The 20,186-nt window shown below is 44.3% G+C and overlaps 1 protein-coding gene across 1 annotated transcript in view; it reads left to right on the top strand.

Moving 5' to 3' along the window:
• LOC142664457 (uncharacterized) overlaps window positions 1-20,186 on the top strand; it is a 55,165-nt gene that overhangs the window by 26,005 nt on the left and 8,974 nt on the right. Inside the window, 3 exon segments of the mRNA XM_075843528.1 lie at window positions 6,215-6,305; window positions 6,787-6,960; window positions 7,045-7,168. Coding sequence (XP_075699643.1) covers window positions 6,215-6,305; window positions 6,787-6,960; window positions 7,045-7,168 — 389 coding nt within the window.

The following is a 20,186-nucleotide window of genomic DNA, read 5'->3' as shown; positions in this document are numbered from 1 at the left end:
TTTTTTAACCCTTCAGGCATTTCACAGGAATTAAAGCGGAGGTGAAATTTGCAAATTTAATTTTTCTTGCTGAATTTCAATTTTATTCAATTTATTTTTTCCTGTAACACAGAAGGTTTTACCAGAGAAACACTACTAAATATGTATTGTCCAGATTCTGCAGTTTTTAGAAATGTCCCACATGTGGCTCTAGTGCGCTCGTGGACTAAAACACAAGCCCTAGAAGCAAAGAAGCACCTAGTGCATTTTGGGGCCTCTTTTTTATTAGAATATATTTTAGGCAGCATGCCAGGTTTGAAGAGGTGTTGAGGTGCAAAACAGTAGGAATCCCCCAATAGTGACCCCATTTTGGAAACTACACCCCTCAAGGAATTCATTTACAGTTGTTGTTACCATTTTGACTGCACAGTTTTTTTCACAGCACGTATTTGAATTGGGCTGTGAAATTTAAAAAAATTAATTTTTTCCAATAAGATGTATTTTTTGATCAAAATTTCTTATTTTCACAAGGAATAAAATACCCCATTTTTTTGTCCAATTTGTCGTAAGTGCGGCAATACCCCATTTGTGGTGATAAACTGCCATTTGGGCCCATAAGAGGGCTCAGAAGGAAAGGACCACCATTTGGCCTACTGTAGCTTTTCTGGTGCGAAGTCATGTATGCGGAAGCCCCTGAGGTACCAGTACAGTTGAAACCCCCGAGAAGTGACCCCGTTTTCAAATACTACACCCCTTAAGGCATTCATCTAGAGGTGTAATGAGCATTTTGACCCCACAGGTACTGTGTAAAAGATAATGCGCAGCAGATGGTGCAGAGTGAGATTTGCAATTTTTTCTATATATATGCCATGTCAGTGTCCGATATATTGTGCCCAGCATGTGCCACCGGAAACATACACCCCATAAACTGTAATGTGGGTTCTCCCGGGTACGGCAATACTCTACATGTGGCTGTTATCAGCTGCCTGGGCACACACTGAAAGATGAGGGGGATAAGCTGTGCGGAGTGCGCCAGGGTAGATAAAAAATCTAAGGGATGTATGATAAATTTTAAAACACTTTCATTCAGAGCCCTGGATTTTCGGGACACATGTCACATTGATATATTGTGTCCTTCCTTATCCCCCTCTTATAGCAGACTTTGCACCTCTTTTGACTTTTTCCCTTCTTGCCAGTTTGGGGAACTTCTTCTGGAAACTGTTGCCCTGGTGCGATGCGTGTGGCCCCGCTTCCAGAAGTACTGGGTGTCCCCCTTCTTGGTCCCTAAAGATTGGGTTCTTGATAATGATGTTCACGGCCAGCTTCTTATACCACACCGCATGGCGCTGTAGGGCTTCAGGACTTGATCTGACAAGTCCACCCCTCCCATGTACCTATTGTAGTCCAGGATGCAGTCTGGTTTGGGCGTGTCTGTACTGGTACCTCGTACAGGTACATGGGTACTGGTGTGATATCTCTCTTGTCCTTGTACGTGACACAATATGTTGCTGCTGGATTGTGCCCTGCACTCACCCCTTCTGAGTGTTTGCCCTAGCAGTGTCTTAGGGACGCCTCTCAGATTTCTTCTAGCAGTGCCGCATGCCGCAGGACTTCTGGAAGCGAGGCACTTGAAGAGTGGGATGCTGGTATAAAAATTATCCATTTAGAGGTGGTAACCCTGGTCCAGCAGTGGGTGCACCAAATCCCACACAATTTTTGCATTAACTCCCAGTAAGGGGGGGCATTCTGGGGGCTGAATACTGGTGTCCTTCCCTTCATATATCCTAAATTTGTAGGTACTGATGCACTCGCACAGCTTATACATCTTCACACCATACCTTGCCCTCCTACCCGGCAGGTACTGGCGGAATTGAAGCCTCCCTTTAAAATGTACCCAGGACTCATCAATAGAAATACACTTCTCGGGGGTGTACGCTTGGGAAAACCGGGCACTGAAATGGTCTAATAGGGGTCTCCGTTTATACAAACGGTCAAAACTGGGGTCATCTCGGGGTGGGCACGGCTCATTATCAGTATAATGTAAGAAGCGAAGTATTGCCTCATTTATTTATTTTTTTAGGTTCCAGTTCAGTTCTGAAGTTGCTTTGAGGGGCCCATATATTAGAAACCCCTATCAAACACCCCATTTTATAAACTAGACCCCACAAAGTATTCACAACCGCATTTAGAACGTTTATTAACCCTTTAGGTGTTTCACAGGAACTTAGAGCAAAGTAGAGGTGAAATTTACATATTTTTTTTTTTTCAGAAAATTCTTTTTATTCCATTTTCTCTGTAAAACAGAAGGTTTTACCGGAGAAACGCAACTCAATACTTATTGCCCAGGTTGTTCAGTTTTGAGAAATATCCCACATGTGGCCCTAGTGCGGTAATGGACTGAAGCACCGGCCTCCGAAGCAAAGGAGCACCTAGTGGATTTTGAGGCCTCCTTTTTATTAGGCACCATGTCCGGTTTGATGAGGTCTTGTGGTGCCAAAACATTGGAAACCCCCCAAAAGTGACCCTATTTTGGAAACTAGACCCCTTGAGGAATTCATTGTAGTTTTCATGGGGTGCATGCGGCTTTTTGATCAGTTTTTATTCTACTTTTAAGTGCCACGGTGACGAAAAAACAGCAATTCGACTATTGTTTTTTTTATAGAATTATTATTTATTTTTTTTACAGCGTTCACCGTGCGCTATAAATGACATTCACTTTATTCTGCGGGGCGATACGATTACAGCGATACCAGATGTTTATAGTTTTTTTATGTCTTATGGCGTTTGCACAATAAAATACTTATTGTAAAAAATCATTTACTTTTTGTGTTACCTTATTCTAAGAGCCAGAACTTTTTTATTTTTCAATCAATAAAGCCGTGGGGGGACTTATTTTTTGCGTAACGAACTGTAGTTTCGATCAGCACCATTTTTAGGTACATGCGACTTTTTGATCTCTTTTTATTTTATTTTTTGGGAGGTGAAGTGACACAATTTTTTTAATTCCGGTATGGTTTACCGTTATTTTCTTATATGGCGTTCACCGTGCGGGATAAATAACGGAATAATTGTGTAGCTCAGGGCGTTACGGACGCGGCGATACCAATTATGTATAGTTTATTTGTTTATCTATTTTTAATAATAAAGGACTGATAAGGGAAAAAGGGGGATTTTTATTACTTTTAAAACTTTTATTTTCTTAATTTTACTCAACTTTATTTAACTTTTTTTTTACTTTATCCCACTAGGGCACTTGAGGCCAGGAGGCCCTGATCGCTATTCTAATACACTGCACTACACTACACAGCTACTCACTGACCGCAAGCATAGTCAGTCCTGACTGTCAGGACCCACTAGGCTTCCGTCGATGGCATAGCCGGGCGCCATTGTTATGCGTCTGGTTGCCATAGCCACCATCGCCAGCCGCTTTCGTGTAGCAGGCCGGCGGTGGTAGCTTAACCGCTAAAAAGCCGCGGTTGCTATTAAACGCGGCTTTTAAGGTCTTAATCAGCGGGGACACAGCGATCGGTCCCCGCTGTAGGAGCTGCGGTAACTGCTGTATGAGACAGCAGCTGTCACAGCTCCTGCATGTGTCGGGAAGACGGCCGAAATGGCCGTTACTCCCGTGACGTACTATTGGGTCATGGAGCGTGAAAGATACAGCTACCATGACCTAATAGTACGTCCAGGAGCGCGAAGGGGTTACCTTTATTCAACTTTTTTTTTTTACTTGTCCTACTAGAGGACTTTAATATGCGATCATCCGATCGCTTTTATAATACACTGCAACTTTTGTATTGCAGTGTATTACTGCCTGTCCTGTGAAACGGCTATTGCATCAGAATAAAGCCCACTAATGACTGCCGTGAAAAGGCTTATCGGTGGTCGTTAAGGGGTTAACGTGTGTAGTGCTGCTTCAGTGTGAGCAGCTCTGCACTTTCATGTCTGCCGGGGTTACACCCCCCCCCCCTTTAGATTGCGCCGCGCGCAGCCGCCCCTGTGGATTGCGCCGCGCGCAGCCGCCCCTGTGGATTGCGCCGCGCGCAGCCGCCCCTGTGGATTGCGCCGCGCGCAGCCGCCCCTGTGGATTGCGCCGCGCGCAGCCGCCCCTGTGGATTGCGCCGCGCGCAGCCGCCCCTGTGGATTGCGCCGCGCGCAGCCGCCCCTGTGGATTGCGCCGCGCGCAGCCGCCCCTGTGGATTGCGCCGCGCGCAGCCGCCCCTGTGGATTGCGCCGCGCGCAGCCGCCCCTGTGGATTGCGCCGCGCGCAGCCGCCCCTGTGGATTGCGCCGCGCGCAGCCGCCCCTGTGGATTGCGCCGCGCGCAGCCGCCCCTGCCATCTGAGCTCCGTCGGTCAGCGGAATCCCCAGTTAGAGCGCTCATGGGTCAGTCTATGTGGTGATATCTACAGGGGGCAGCGTGTGTGGTGATATCTACAGGGGGCAGCGTGTGTGGTGATATCTACAGGGGGCAGCGTGTGTGGTGATATCTACAGGGGGCAGCGTGTGTGGTGATATCTACAGGGGGCAGCGTGTGTGGTGATATCTACAGGGGGCAGCGTGTGTGGTGATATCTACAGGGGGCAGCGTGTGTGGTGATATCTACAGGGAGCAGTGTGGTAATATTTACTGGGGCAGTGTGGAGCACCTTCTATAAGGGGCAATGAGTGTGGCACTATCTACGCTGATTTTTACACTACCCGTAGTGTTCAGCACATATCCCCTCGCCCCTAGAGATAAAGTGAGGCAACACCTGCCTGTAAACAACCAGATAACTAGAGAGATTCCAGCCACCATAGTAGCTGTCAGCCAAACTAGTGCAGACATTTTTGTCTGTTTATTTGTATGCAGAAATTCTGGGGGGAAAAGTTACGCCCCATTAGCCACCCCCTCAAGACACCCACCACAGAAGCCACATACCATAAGACACACCCGCCACAGAAGCAACACCCTACGTGTCCCTGGAAAATCAAATCAAATGTTGCCAACTGTGTATACTCGGAGCCAAAACTTTTTTAAATTTTGCGTCTGTAGCGGAGTGAGGGCTTATTATTTGTTGGACAAGCTGCAGTTTTTAATCACGTTATACTTTTTATACTTTACATTTTTTTTAGATAAAAATGAACTTTATTTAACTATTTAAAAAAATTTGTTGTTATTGTTCTTTGGGACTTGAACCAGTGATGATTAGATCACTGGTACAATACACTGTAATAGTAATGTCTCGCAGTATATCGCGGACCTTTATTACACCCCCCCCGGCTGCTATGAGAACCATCTATACCCCGTGATCGTGTTGCGGTGGGCCGATGCCAGGGAGGACCACCCCCTCTTTCTTACAGCTTAGATTCCATGGCCACTATTGACCACGGCATATAAGTAGTTAAATGGCGGTAATTTATAGTTCTCTCAGGTCTCCGGCCTTTGCAGCAGGTGTCCGGTCTTCCCTATGTCATGTGAACAACTCCTGAGCGGTAAATGTTTTGTGCAGGAAGGGGTTAAATGAGTAAAATCAAGTTTATACTGAATCTTATCCCACAAAACACTATCACTCTGCTCCGCTCCACCTGCGCTATAACATAAGAGATTACACTGCATGTTTCCTATATATGTCACCTCAGCTGCTGCAGAACCTCACAGTTCATATCAAACACTGACTGCATAGTGTGCACCACGTCTTGTGAGATGTCAGCAATGTCTCCCCAGTATCCACCATGTGTCAGGTTGTCAGGAGTCAGGTCTTCATTGTCCGGGGGGAAATGTCTTCATTTTACTCTTCTCACCTGAGAGATCTGCCATAAATGTCTGATATATGGGGGTCCCACCTCTATGTGGAGAACGGGGTCCCCCGACCCGCCTGGTGAGGTGATGACTGCATCCAGGCGGAGAATGAATGGAGAGGTGACCACACATGTGCACGACTCTCTCCATTCACTTGTATAGGAGTTCCAGAAACATCCGAGCACGGCCAGAGGTGGAGCCGCATCTACGAGACATTTATGGCATATCCTGTGGAGAAATGTCCGTGTTGGGAATACCCCTTTATTCTATGTGGTGACGGCTCTGAGAAGATGTTTCTCTCAATGATGAATAAGTGAGGTTCTGTATGTCACACATGATGTTGTCCCCTGGATGATTTCCATCTTCTCCTTTCTTCATAAAGACGTCTGCAGTACTAGATCCTCCAGTTCCTCCAGTTTTCTCATCTTCTCCTCCACAACGCTCCTTCTCCTGAGTGACCCACCAAGGATGGACAAGGACAGGAATGAGACGAGCAGAAGAATATTATACTTCACCTTGGAGATCATCTACCTGTTGAGCGGAGAGGTAAACTTTCCTACATTATAGAACAAGTCACACATAGGGAAGGGACAATACATAATAGGAAGTAATAGGAAGAATCCAGTGTCCTGTATAACAGCGTCCAGACCTTCCAAGTGACGTCAAGAAGCCACCAGCAGAAAAGCTGAAGATCAGCCACCAATATGGTCAGTTATGTGTCATGTCACCAATGCAGCAATAGTAACGTAGAGCAATGAGAATGACCAGGAGGATCAGGATGACATCTATATAGAAACATAGAAGATGACGGCAGGAGGAGAGCACATGGTCCATCTAGTCCCCCCAATATTATTTCCTTTTTAGTTTTGGCCTCGTTCTATTTTCTCAATGTCTTTTTGTAGGTGAGGTCTCCAGTATTACAGATGTGGGGTTACGAGAGCTCTATACAGCGGGGTCACAATCTCCCTCTTTCTACTGAGGGGGGAATACTGTGTTCAGTTCTCTAAGTGTCTCTCTCCATACACAGGAGTACACAATAGTGAAGAAGACATCGGGTGACTGTACGACTCCCATCATCCACGAGTCAGGAGGATGGAGCAGTAGTCAGAGCCCCATCACAGAGCCTCCCCCTCACTCCCGGAAACATGAGAAGAAGATCTTAGAGCTGATCTACAAGATGACTGAGCTGCTGACTGGAGAGGTGACACTGCTGGGAATGCTGGGAAATTCTACAGTAACAGCACTGGAGGTGTCTGGGTGATGACTGTATCATTGTGTGTGTCAGGTTCCTATAAGGTGTCAGGACGTCACTGTCTATTTCTCCATGGTGGAGTGGGAGTATCTAGAAGGACACAAGAATCTGTACCAGGAGGTCATGATGGAGGACTACCGGCCACGCACATCACAAGGTGAGAAGAGACAGATATATATTGGCATTACTGGGGGCACAGGCTGGACTGGCGGCCATGTTGAAGTCTTAATATCGTCATGTTCAGTACATATACACGTGTGTACAATGACGTGTAATGTAGAAGCTCCACAATTTCTGCTCTTTTCACATCACGTTAGATCCTTATGTTTCCTGTATTTGTCCAATAAATCCAGAGCGCTCCATTCACCAGACAGGTTTTGTTTTTGCCACAAATGAAGCCCAGAGCAGTACACTGTACGAGCGCAGTAAGGCGAGGTGCACCGTCCTCGGCTTCATGTGTGTAATGTTCATGCTCTCATTCCCGCCGGACTCCTCTCCTGGACTCCTCTCAGTAACTTGTAACTTCTTTTGCTGAAACGGAGGGTTTGGACGTTGGCAGGTTTGGAACACTAAACGCCATCTACATAACGACACGCTGGGGGTTCAGTGGCTGCAAACCTACTGACCGGTTCCCTTCTACATTCTGCCAGGACTCCTAGAGAAAGCCGGTGAGTCCTGCATCCCCCGCCCACTCAGAATGATTGACAGCTTTTCCTTTGTGGTCCTGCTGATAAAATCTGAGGATGTGACAGACGTTTCTTGGGGGCCGATGCCGGAGCTCCAAACACACGTTCCTTGCTTTACCTCCTGTCCGTGCAGAACATCTAAGGAGCGATGCTGGAAGGGGTTAATATCAGCCCCCCACAGACATTGAGATCAGCTGCTGGAGATCTGTGATGTGGGGGCCATTACTTTACACATCTGTACACATTTCTGTGGAGGAACAACACAATCATGTTCTGTGACATGCCGCTTATCTGTAGTGTGGAGGATGGGCAGTCGTACCAGGTGTATGTTCCTGCCGGTCATCACTCTCCACCAGTGTGCTAAGCTGGTCATACACATTAGATGTATGTCGCCCGGACCTGCTGACTTTCTAATGTATATGGCGACTTCTCAACTCTCCCCGGACGTCAGATGTCCGGAGAGAGAAGGATCGGGCTGTGGAATTTCAACATGCCGGATCCTTTTGTTAGTAGATAAGTCACTATCAGAGGAGTTTGGCAGCGACTTTCCCCTATTGAAGACACATACACACCCGACCGAGCGTTCATGTACATGGAGGAGGGGAGGAACGATGGTTCACCTGACATCTAGAGTGTATGACCGGCTTTAGACTAGTAGTTCACAAACGAAGAACTTCTGCAGGTCTCCGATAATGGCTGCAAATCATTTAAGAAAAAATAGTGTCCTCAAAACTCATATAAAGGGATTCAGTAAAGGTTAGAGACTAAAAACTAACTTTTAATAATCACCATTTAAGAAGATCGTTACAACCTTCCCATACATTCTATGTTATATAGTTACTAAGGATGAAAAAACTCACAAGTCCATCAAGTCCAACCTATAATCCGACCGTGTCGATCCAGAGGAAGATAAAACCCCCCATGAGGTGGATGACAATTGTCTCATTAGGGGAAAAACTCCTCCCCCGACTCCAAATCTGGAAATCACAATAAATCTCTGGATCACCGTCCCGTCTCCAGAATCTAGTACCATAACTTGTAATATTAAAGAGAACCTCCGGTTATACTGACATTATATAGGAAACTATTATACTGCCGGAGTGCCGATAATCGTCTTTCTACATGACTTGTATTATCATCGGCACACTCCGGCAGTATAATAGTTTACTATATAATGTCAGTATAACCGTGTAAACACTGCGGAACTTCTGACCGGATTTTCTGTGTGGAGATTCCGCAGCATTTTCACAGGAGATGTTGACACATTGTATTTTGAGAATCTTCACCGCACTTCTTTTCTGCGTGTTTTTTCCGCTGCGTGTGGATGATATTTGTTGAAATCTCATCCTCATTGCTGCTGCTGTAACACGCTGCAGATTTTCCTGCAATGAAATACTTTGTAGAAAATCTACAGCTTATCCGCCCCGTGTGCACATACCCTTAAAGTGGCACGTCCGATTTGAGAAAGGATCCTCTCTTAAATAAGCTGTAGATTCCACTCCTGGAGCAGTCCCTGGCATCACTGTACCTGTCCATGTATGGACTGAGACTTCAGGGGCTCCCTCTAGGAACACAATTCCCGGCCAAATATGACAGCAATGGTCTGGCAAGGGATTCCGCTCCTAGAGGGAGCTTCAGTGGCGCTGTCTACAGGGGTGTGTGGCACTTCCTACAGGGGGGGATAAGGTTTTTTTTTCTGGGGTTTGGCATCTAAGATTGATGAAACTAAGGGGGAGATGTTCTGGCACTTGTGGAGAGAGCCGGCAGACGTGAAAGTGCAGCGCTGCACACACTAAATTCTGTTCCATTCTGCCAACGTTTATATATGTGCCAACTGCCCGGGGCATCAGCAGTTGGAACGTATATAGCCGTATGGCTGTCGTGAAGGGGTTAATAATAATGTATAGACAATATTGCCTACAGAGGTGTACACAGGCTGTAAGAGACTAATAATCAAGTAACACCCAGACAGTGTTTTTTTGGTTGTAGGGAACTCTCGATATAGAGGCGCCCTGTGTCCCGCCACTTTCATGTGTATCCTCATCCACAGGACGCAGATACAGTTAAATACTATGGCGGAGCAGAGAGCCGTCAGCGTCCCGCCATTCTCTCTGGTAGGTCACAGTCTACTTTAGGCCTGCGGCTTACAAGGTGCAGGAACAGCGATACAGGTAGTGAGGACCTCAACATTGTAATCTCGGCTCTGATCAGTAAACCTAGAAGTGTAGAGAGAAGTGTGTGATATATAGACAGATATACAGTAGTCATGTATTCAGTCACTGTGTGTTTCCTACAGATGGATCCAGTAGGAGAAATCCACCAGAGAGATGTCCCAGTCCTCTGTATTCCCAGGACTGTCCAGAGGAAAATCACAATGTCCCAGAGAATCATCAGGTAGATGAAGCTGAGCCCTATACCAGATCTATATAGGGGGGTGTGGAGCTTTATGGTCCTGCGGTCATAGATGTGGTCATAGATTTTGGTGTTTTCTTATGTTGATCTGTTAGATTCTTCGCGCTCTCTGCTGTATTGTACTGAATTGTTACATATGTGATATCAGGGGGAAGATCTGACTAATAATAAAGCGGAGGATGAAGAGGAGCGGGTGAGGGGCGATACACCGTGTAACAGTGAAGTGGAGGAGGAAATTCCAGGAGGTGTTACCAGAGGTCAGTAATAATGATATTAGAAAGTGAATTGGGAGGTTTGTCAGAGGGAATGTGTCGCTAGAAAATTATTATTTTTTTAGTTAAACAGTTAGTGTGTAGGTGATTAAACATTGTTCTAATTTTTTACATTTCTTCACGAATCAGGAAATATTATAAATTAGATTCTAATTTATGACATTTCCCAGTACTGTCAGAAAAAAGGAGATTTTTGAAGCAGCACTAGTCCCGAGTATGGTGCGGTGCACGCTGTCAAGCCAGGCAAACCCACTCCAGCACGATGTATATCCAAAGAAGTAGTAGGACAACAGCACACGTCTTCAAATCATCAAAGTGGTTTTATTGTCAAGACATCCACAAACGACAAGCAACGTTTCGACCCATAGTGAGTGAAGGGTCTTTGTCAAGCCTAACATTATGTCTAAAAACATCGTTATAAATGGGTGAATACAAATGATCACATGGCCCATTCCAACCAGTGAACATCGTGAATCTGGTCTCCCAGGTGAAGCATACATTAGTCTTAATGACATACATCAAATAGTTATATACTCTTCAAAAACGTGCAAAACTACAATGTGTAATACATCTTTAATACATCATCATCAATAATATAACAATCATTGTTATTACAATAGAAAAGTGAAGGAGGAAAGTTCACCACACTCCAGGTTCCAGCTACGATCACAGAGCTCTACTGTGCATGCTCAGCAATCAGTCATCTCTGCTGTGCAAAAATAAAGACCAGCGTTCGATCAAAAATGGTAATCAAAGTGTGTATAAATGTAAGACATCCTCAGTCATAACAGGAATCCATCATACTGCAACTCCATATCTGTATATTTTGAGGCAAAATTAATTCAATAATTAAAAACGTCTTCACTCTGTATAAGTCACATGTGAACAGGGCAGACGGAGGGAGAAGGGATCAGGTTCATATTGCTTCATGATATCAATCACTAGAAGTTAAATATAAGACATCCTCAGTCATAACAAGAATCCATCATACTACAGCTCCAAATCTGTATATTTTTGAGGCAAAATTAATTCGATAATTAAAAACGCCTTCACTCTGTTTAAGTCACATGTGAACAGGGCAGACGGAGGGAGAAGGAATCAGGTTCATATTGCTACATGATATCAATCCCTAGGAGTTAATGTCATCAAATACTGTTTAGTGTTAAACCGCCTACATAAATCGGATCACCGAAGTGATTCAAAAACTTTCTAGGGAATGCTTGTAACTTCTGTCCAACAAATCATGTTGGACAATTATACCGCACAAAACACGAGATTTATGTAATGATGATAAAAACACCTTCATTCCGTGATGTTAAGTCACATGTGAACAGGGCAGACGGAAGGAGAAGGGATCAGGTTCATATTACTACATGATATCAATCACTAAAAGTTAGTGTCATCAAATACTCTTTAGTGTTAATTAGCCTACATAAATCGAATCACTCAAAGTGATTAAAAGACTTTCTAGGAAATGCTCGTAATATCTGTCCAACAAATCATGTCGGACACCTATACCGCACAGAACACGAGATTTATATAATGATGATAGAGCATCAACCATAGCCCACCCAAAAAAACCACTATACTCAAAAACATTGCATAAAAAATACAGATGGATGCCAACATGAAAGGAACCGCTATAATCTTCGTTCTGATCATAAATCCGCTGGCGTGTGGTGAATAAACCTCAGTACTGGTCACTAGATGGAGCAATTCCCAAAATTGCAGCATTGGCATGTTGTAAAGCAACCACATTGCTTTATGCTGCAAAATTTGAGAAAACACACTCGCTCTAGTGAGCTCTCAGAATCCCCCCTCCCTTATCCTGGCTAGTGCCAGGAGAAAGGAGGGGATTGAACGTTCAAACCTCCTACACTGTGTGGCGCTATTTTTTTAGCTAACACACCGTGTAGTAGGTTTACATACAGTAGTAATCACATACTAAAACACGTACGTACCCAGACCTAACTTACCTGCTCCTGCCGCCGCCGCTCCCTCCGGTCCGTCCGCTCCTAGTGCTTGCTTCTAATCACATGTCCGGAAGCCGCGACCGGAAGTAGTCAGTAGTGCTGCGAAGATTGGGAGCGCGCCTGAGGTGTGCTGGGAAGATTGGGCCTTTTTGTGCGGGACCATCTGTAGTTTTTATTAGTTCCATTTTCTGGGAGGCTAGGGACCAAAAAACTATTCCTTATTTTTCTTTACGGTGGTTGCTGTGCAGTATAAATGACGTTAACTTTATTTGGCGGGTCAGTACGTTTACGGCGTTACAAAAGTGATATAGTTTTTTATGTTTTGCTACAGGAAGGAATGTTCCTCCACATCAAGCTGTTTTTTACTCTACGCATTTCTAGAGCCATAACTTTTTTCATTTTTCGGTGGTTAGAGATGTGTGAGGGCTTGTTTTTGGCAGGACAAGATGTAGATTTTATTGGTACCAATTTGGGTCACATGCAACTTTTTGATCACTTTTATTTAAATTTTTTGCCAGAGGAAATTTATCAAAAACATTATGGAATCTTTTGTTTTGTTTTTTTTCCAGCATTCACCGTGCGCCATAAATTACATGTTAACTTTATTCTGCGGGGTCGATACGATTACGGCAATACCAAATGTGTATATATATATAGTTTTTTTAAGTATTCCAGCTTTTGCACAATAAAATCACTTTCTAAAAAGAAACAAAAAAAAAAAACATTTGTTTTCTGTGCCGCCATATTCTAAGATCCATAACTTTTTTTATTTTTGCGTCGACAAAGCTGTCAGGGCATTTTTTTTGCAGGACTGGCTGTCATTTATATTGGTTCTATTTTGGTGTAAATATGAGTTTTCCAGTACATCCCTCATGACAGCACTACAGGAGGTTGCCCTATTGACCTCTGTAGGGACAGGAAGACAGAGAGGTTAAAAGGCCCCTCCCACCACCCACTTGCCAGTGTTCTTCCTGTCCCCACAGGGTCAGGAGCAGAGAGCGTCGCTCCTGTGTTAGTGCAGGAAAGAAACTCTGGCAGGGGGCAAGATCGGGGGGTTCGTGCACTCCCCCTTCTCTTCCCCCTAATGCCCAGGCTAACACCCCTCGAACGAGGGGTCCCTTAGCTCCCACCCTGAGACACCTACCGGAGGAATCCTAGGCAGGGTTCTGGTAGTGTGTGGGGGCTGGGGTTTCCCAAACAGGCTTCGGCCTGGCCGCTGACCAGGCGGGGATCGGCAGCTCCATAAACGTGGACGCACCGGCAGGAGATCCTCGCTGCACCGCATAGCAAGCCTCAGTCGCCGGCTATGGCGGCTGCACTCCAAAGGAAACACGCTGGAGACAAATAGCCGACCGGAAATGACGTCGGGCTACTTGGAAGGCGAGAATTTCAAAACGCCCGCATTTAAAGGGACACGCACAGGTATGTAGTTAGAGCTGATAACTCTTACTTGGATTATTTTTGTGGATTGCATATTGCATTGCCTGTTACCTGTCGCGGTATGGAACTTCCTCGTCCTGATGGAACTCCAGATATGTCCCAGGGTCACGTGAGTCTCACCCTTGGGGAATGGTATGACCCCTTATGTATGTACACCATACTTTACCTACCTTCTATTTTCTCTAGGAAAAAGATTCCTCTCGGAGACAAACTGATAAAAAGAAGGTTAAAAAATGTGCGACTTGTGCAAAAAAAATTGCCAGAGTCCCATAGGAAACAATTGTGTCAGGATTGTATTGCAAAAATACTAAAGGAGGAACAACCAACATTCATGTCTGAACTAAGGGCTATGATTCGTGAAGAAGTGGGTCAGTCAGTAGCCTCCCTCGCCCCTCCGCAAGAAAGTCCCTCACACTCCCGGGCAAAAAGACCACGGATTGAAGTGGATCAAAAATATTGTCCTCCTTCTCAGGGGTCTGACTCTGAGCAGGAGTGTTATTACCTATCGGAGGGTGAGTTAGAAGAAGGAGAGGAACTCTTGCCTTCAACTTCTTCCACTCAAGAGAAAAAATTCTTCTTCTCTTCCGAGATGTCGGATACCTTAATTCAAGCAATACGGGAAACCATGGATATTCCCGAAGAAGACCAACCACATACCATCCAGGATGAGATGTTTGGAGGTCTAACGGAAAAGAAAACAAGGGTTTTTCCGGTAAACAAAAATCTCAAAAGAATGGTGACAACTGAATGGGAAGATTCAGAAAAAAGGCTCTTCATTTCAAGAGATTTCAAAAACAGACTTCTCTTTGATCCAGAGAACACTAAGCCTTGGGATGAGATCCCAAAAGTAGATGTCCCAGTAGCCAGGGTTGCTAAAAAAAACGCAATCCCATTTGAAGATTCCTCGCAGTTGAGGGACGCCATGGACCGAAGGGCAGACGGACTACTGAAAAGAGCGTGGGAATCTTCCTCTGCCTTGATCTCAACTAATATCGCGGCCACATCAGTAGCAAGAGCAATGTTTTTATATGGCTAAACCAGAGACCCATTTGATGATGAAGACATCACGACAAGATCTATTAGAATCTCTACCTTTTACTAAAAGTGGCAACCAGATTCTTGGTAGACGCTTCAGCGGAATCTATTAGATTTGCTGCCAGGAATGGGGCTCTCTCAAATGCTGCTAGAAGAGCATTATGGCTCAAAATGTGGTCAGGAGATACGAAGTCCAAGAACAAATTGTGTTCTATCCCGTTTACAGGGTCTCTGATGTTCGGTCCTCTCCTCGATAACATGCTGGAGAGTGAAACAGATTGGAAAAAGGGGTTTCCTGAAGAGAAACCAAAAAAACCCCCTCAGTTTGGAAGATTTCGCCAACAGAGGGATCCTACCTTACAGAACTACAGCGGGAAAGGGAAGTCCGGTCGCTGGAGTTACCCCAAAGGAAAAAGGGGTCGAGGATATCTCCTTAACCCAAATAATTCATTCCAGCCCTCAAAGCAATGACGCCAAGAGCATAGGAGGAAGACTCCTACAATTTTATCCCAAATGGTCGAGAATAACCCAGAACCCCTGGGTTCTAAAGATCATAGAAGAAGGGTACAAAATAGAATTTTCCTCCATTCCTCCGGAGAAATTTCTAATAACCCAGTACCAAGCAAAAGACCTTCATCAGATCCTTATCCAGGACGTCCAAAAACTACTCAAATTGAGAGCCATTTCTCCAGTTCCCCACAACGAAATATGCAAAGGCCACTATTCAAAAATCTTCTTAGTCAAAAAACCAAACGGTTCCTACAGGACAATAATCAACCTGAAGGTCCTAAACAAATGGGTGAAATATCGAAAATTCAAGATGGAGTCCATCAGATCAACGATTCCTCTAATAAGACAAGAGGCATCAATGTGTACGATCGATTTAAAGGATGCGTATTATCACGTTCCTATCCACCCCGCGTACCAGAGATTCCTCCAATTCGCAGTTCAGGATGGTCCCTCCATTCTCTACTTCCAGTTTGTCTGCCTCCCCTTCGGCATTTCCTCCGCCCCCAGAATTTTTACAAAAATTATGGCAGAGATCATGGCATTCATAAGAAGTCAAGGTATAGTAATTATCCCATATCTAGACGACTTCTTGTTGACAGCAGATACTCCGGCTATCTTAGTCAGTCATCGGTCACAGGTTCTTTCCCTACTACAGGAATTGGGATGGATAATCAACTTTCAGAAGTCGAGTCTTCCTCCCCAGAAACAGAAGGTCTTCTTAGGAGTACTGCTGGACTCCTCCCTTCAACATTCCTTCCTCCCAAGAGAGAAACGAATACTCCTACTGGCAGAAGTAAGGACATTTTGGGGGAAAGACGCCTGTTCCATAAGGGAATGTATGCGGATGTTGGGAATGATGACGTCTTGCATCCAATCTATTCCATGGAGCCAATTTCACTCCAGATCCTTACAGAATCTGATCTTGTCCCAGTGGGATCGAAAACAGAACTCCCTGAATTCAAGAATTCAAATTTCCGAGACTGTGAAATCATCCCTCCTGTGGTTGCTCTGCACAAACAACATAGACAAGGGAGTCCCCTGGAGAACTTCTCCTTATGTAGTGATTACCACAGATGCCAGCAAACACGGCTGGGGGTCGGTAATCCAAGACCAGCACTTTCAGGGCACATGGCCTGTTCAAATGAAGATGATGTCCTCAAACTTCAAAGAACTAAGAGCCGTATGGAAGACACTTATAAGAGCTTCACCCACCATAAAAGGGAAGCATATAAGTATTTTATCGGACAACACGACAGCAGTGTCTTTTCTTCGCCATCAAGGGGGAACAAGACACATTCTTCTTCAGGCCCTCTCTACACAAATTTTCAGTTGGGCAGAAGAAAATGTCCTATCAGTCTCTGCAGTCCACCTAAAAGGCTCAGAGAACCTATCAGCAGATTTCCTGAGTCGGGGAAAAAATAGACCCTGGAGAATGGTCCCTAAACAGGGAAGTCTTTCTGTCCCTAACCCGAAATTGGGGTTATCCGCAAATAGACCTGTTTGCCACGAGGAAAAACTCTCAAGTAGAGACATTCTTCTCCCTAAATCTCAGGGACAACCCATTGGGAGTAGATGCATTGTCCCAACCCTGGGACATGGATCTGGCCTATGCCTTTCCTCCGTTTCCTCTAATACCAATGGTATTAAGAAAAATCCAGGAAGATTTGACAAAGCTCATCATTATTCTTCCCTATTGGCCAAAAATAAGTTGGTTTCCAATCGTAAAATACCTAGCGTTGGAAGACCCTATCATGCTCCCAGTCAAGGAGAATCTTCTCTCCCAGGGTCCCTTATTCTTTCACGGAATAGAAACTCTGAAATTGTCAGCCTGGATCCTGAAAGGCAGATCTTGAGGAACCATGGTCTGTCAGATGAGGTAATTTCAACTATCTTATCAAGTCATAAAGAAGTTACCTCTAAAATCTATCAAAAAATTTGGAAGAAATTCTGTTCCTGGCATGGAAACCCAGGACCAGACCCCTTTTCTCCCAACATTGCGAAAATTCTAGATTTTTTACAATCGGGATTCAAGAAAGGGCTTAGCCCTAGTACCTTAAAAGTACAGATTTCAGCCTTAGGTAATTTTTTTAACACTCCTCTGGCTGAACATCGGTGGATCAGAAGATTCACCCAAGCGGTCTCTAAACTGAAACCTTCCCTAAAGAAATCAGTTCCTACCTGGGATTTGAATGTAGTGTTAACGACTCTTTGTGAGCCCCCCTTTGAGCCGCTTGACACTATTAGTATGCATTTTTTAACTCTAAAAGCTGCATTCTTAGTCGCTATTACTTCAGCAAGAAGGATTGGAGAAATCCAATCTCTGTCAGTCATAGAACCGTACCTAAAAGTACAAGAGGATAAGATCATCCTAAAGCTGGACCCTTCCTTTATTCCAAAGGTATCTACTGCTTTCCATAGAGAAGAAGAAATAATTCTACCTTCCTTTTATCCAGATCCAAAAAACCAACAAGAAGAAAAATTCCATTGCCTGGATGTCAGGCGAACAATTCTTCAGTATCTGGATAGAACCTCCTCCTGGAGACAAGATAAAAATCTATTTGTCCTGTTTGGGGGAAAGAATAGAGGAAAGAAAGCCTCAAAAGGCTCTCTAGCGAGATGGGTAAAAACCACCATACAAGAAGCCTACAAGTCCCAAGCACTATGTGCCCCACAAGGCATCAGAGCCCATTCAACGAGGGCAGTTTCGTCATCCTGGGCAGAAAGAAGAGAAGCCTCTATGGACCAAATCTGCAGAGCTGCCACTTGGTCAAGCCATCATACGTTTTGCAAACATTATAGGCTCGATGTTCTGTCCGAGACGGATTTAAGTTTTGGACGGAAAGTCCTTCAATCCATAGTCCCGCCCTGAGCATTATAATCTGGTATAGCTCCTGTAGTGCTGTCATGAGGGATGTACTGGAAAATAGCAATTAGACCTACCGGTAATTGTATTTCCAGGAATCCATCATGACAGCACCATTACATCCCTCCCTTATTGAATTCTGATTTGTGCATTTAACATGTCAGTTATTATCCCTAGAAATAAAATAGGGTTGATCCATCCTGGTGTAGTAATGGAAAAACACTGGCAAGTGGGTGGTGGGAGGGGCCTTTTAACCTCTCTGTCTTCCTGTCCCTACAGAGGTCAATAGGGCAACCTCCTGTAGTGCTGTCATGATGGATTCCTGGAAATACAATTACCGGTAGGTCTAATTGCTATTTTTCGTCAATATTTAGGAGGAGATGTGACTTACAAACAACGATTCTGGTGTTTATATTTTTCATATTGTTTTTTTTTTTGTTGTGCGTTCACCGTGTGGGATAAATTACATAATAGTTTTATAGTTTGGGTCCTTAAAGGGATTGTGTCGCTAGAAATAAATTTTTTTTTTAGTTAAACAATTAGTGTATAAATGATTAAACATTGTTCTAATTTTTTTAATTTTTTCACGAGTCAGGAAATGTTATAAATTAGATTCTAATTTATAACATTTCCCAGTGCTGGTCACTAGAGGGAGCAATTGACTACGGCATCTAAGGGGCTAAACGGGCGGAATCAAATGATCTTTGATTCTACCCGTTGCAGTAAGGTGTCGGCTGTATTACACAGCCGACACCTGTTAATTATGGATCGTGCTCTGCCCGTGAGCGCGCTCCATACTTCCCTTTAACGCTTTTTACATACATGTAGGTGACAATGCGTTAGTGCAGGGGTTTATGTGTAATTTTTTCTTCATTTTTGTTTTTTAACATCAGAAATAACATTTGGGGAACTTTTATTTCATTTTATTTTTTTTACACTATACATTTCCTCTGTAACTGGCACTTTACAGCAGGGGAGATCAGCCGTGTTATAGTGACTATTGTCACTGATAGGGCTGTGCTGGGTCTAGTTAGATACCACAGCAGCCTCCTACTACCGGCATCTCGGCGATCATGTGACTAGTCAATCACTCAGGCAGCAAACTTAAACCTGCAGCATATGTACACAGTGGGCAGTCCTGAACCGGTTAAACATCATTTTAGGAGTAAATCGAAATGAAAAAACACTTACATTTCGGTTATTTCCTTTGTACTTTGTCATTTATTTGGTTCTTCTAATACTAACCGCTGAGAAGAAAGATTCTCATTATAGTTCTATTTTTAATATGAGCCTGGGACAAGAATTGAGGAGCTATTAGAAAACACACAAGGTCCACATGACAACTCTGCACACAAGTCACCAGGGGACACGTTGTCTTCAGGATGTTTCCGTAGTACAACCTTGGGCTTCAATATCAAGCAATAAGATCTCCGCTGTAATCTACTATACACTAAATCGCTTATTGGAACATGTCTTCTTTAAATGGACACTAACTTATCAAACAACTTGTGGTAATCTAATAGTATTCCTGATTATATATCAACTTTGTAATTTACTTACTGTTGTAGTTGAGCTGTTTTATCCATGAAAATTTTATGTGAAGTTAGTGCCACTAGGTGAGAGACACACGGATGCTGCTGCTTATAGAAGTCTATGGAGAGGGTAGGGGAAGCAGAAGGATGGAGCAGGAGCACAAAGTCACAGATGCTGTTGTCAATAAAAGTCTTTGAACAGGAGAGGGGGAGCAGAAGCAGAGAGAGTAGACATAGGCTGCTGTAAGAGTGATGGTATGTTCACACGGCAGCCTCCGTTACAGCTGAAATTACGGAGCTGTTTTCTGGAGAAAACAGCTCCAGAATTTCAGACGTAATGGCAAGTGCAGGCGCTTTTCGCTGCGTCCATTACGGACGTAATTGGAGCTGTTTTTCCATTGTGTCAATGGAAAATGGCTCAATTACGTCTCAAGAAGTGACAGGCACCTCTT

The sequence above is a fragment of the Rhinoderma darwinii genome, chromosome 1 (genome assembly GCF_050947455.1).
Source record: "Rhinoderma darwinii isolate aRhiDar2 chromosome 1, aRhiDar2.hap1, whole genome shotgun sequence".
Classification (NCBI taxonomy): Eukaryota; Metazoa; Chordata; class Amphibia; order Anura; family Rhinodermatidae; genus Rhinoderma; species Rhinoderma darwinii.
This window is presented reverse-complemented; position numbering and strand designations above follow the sequence as displayed.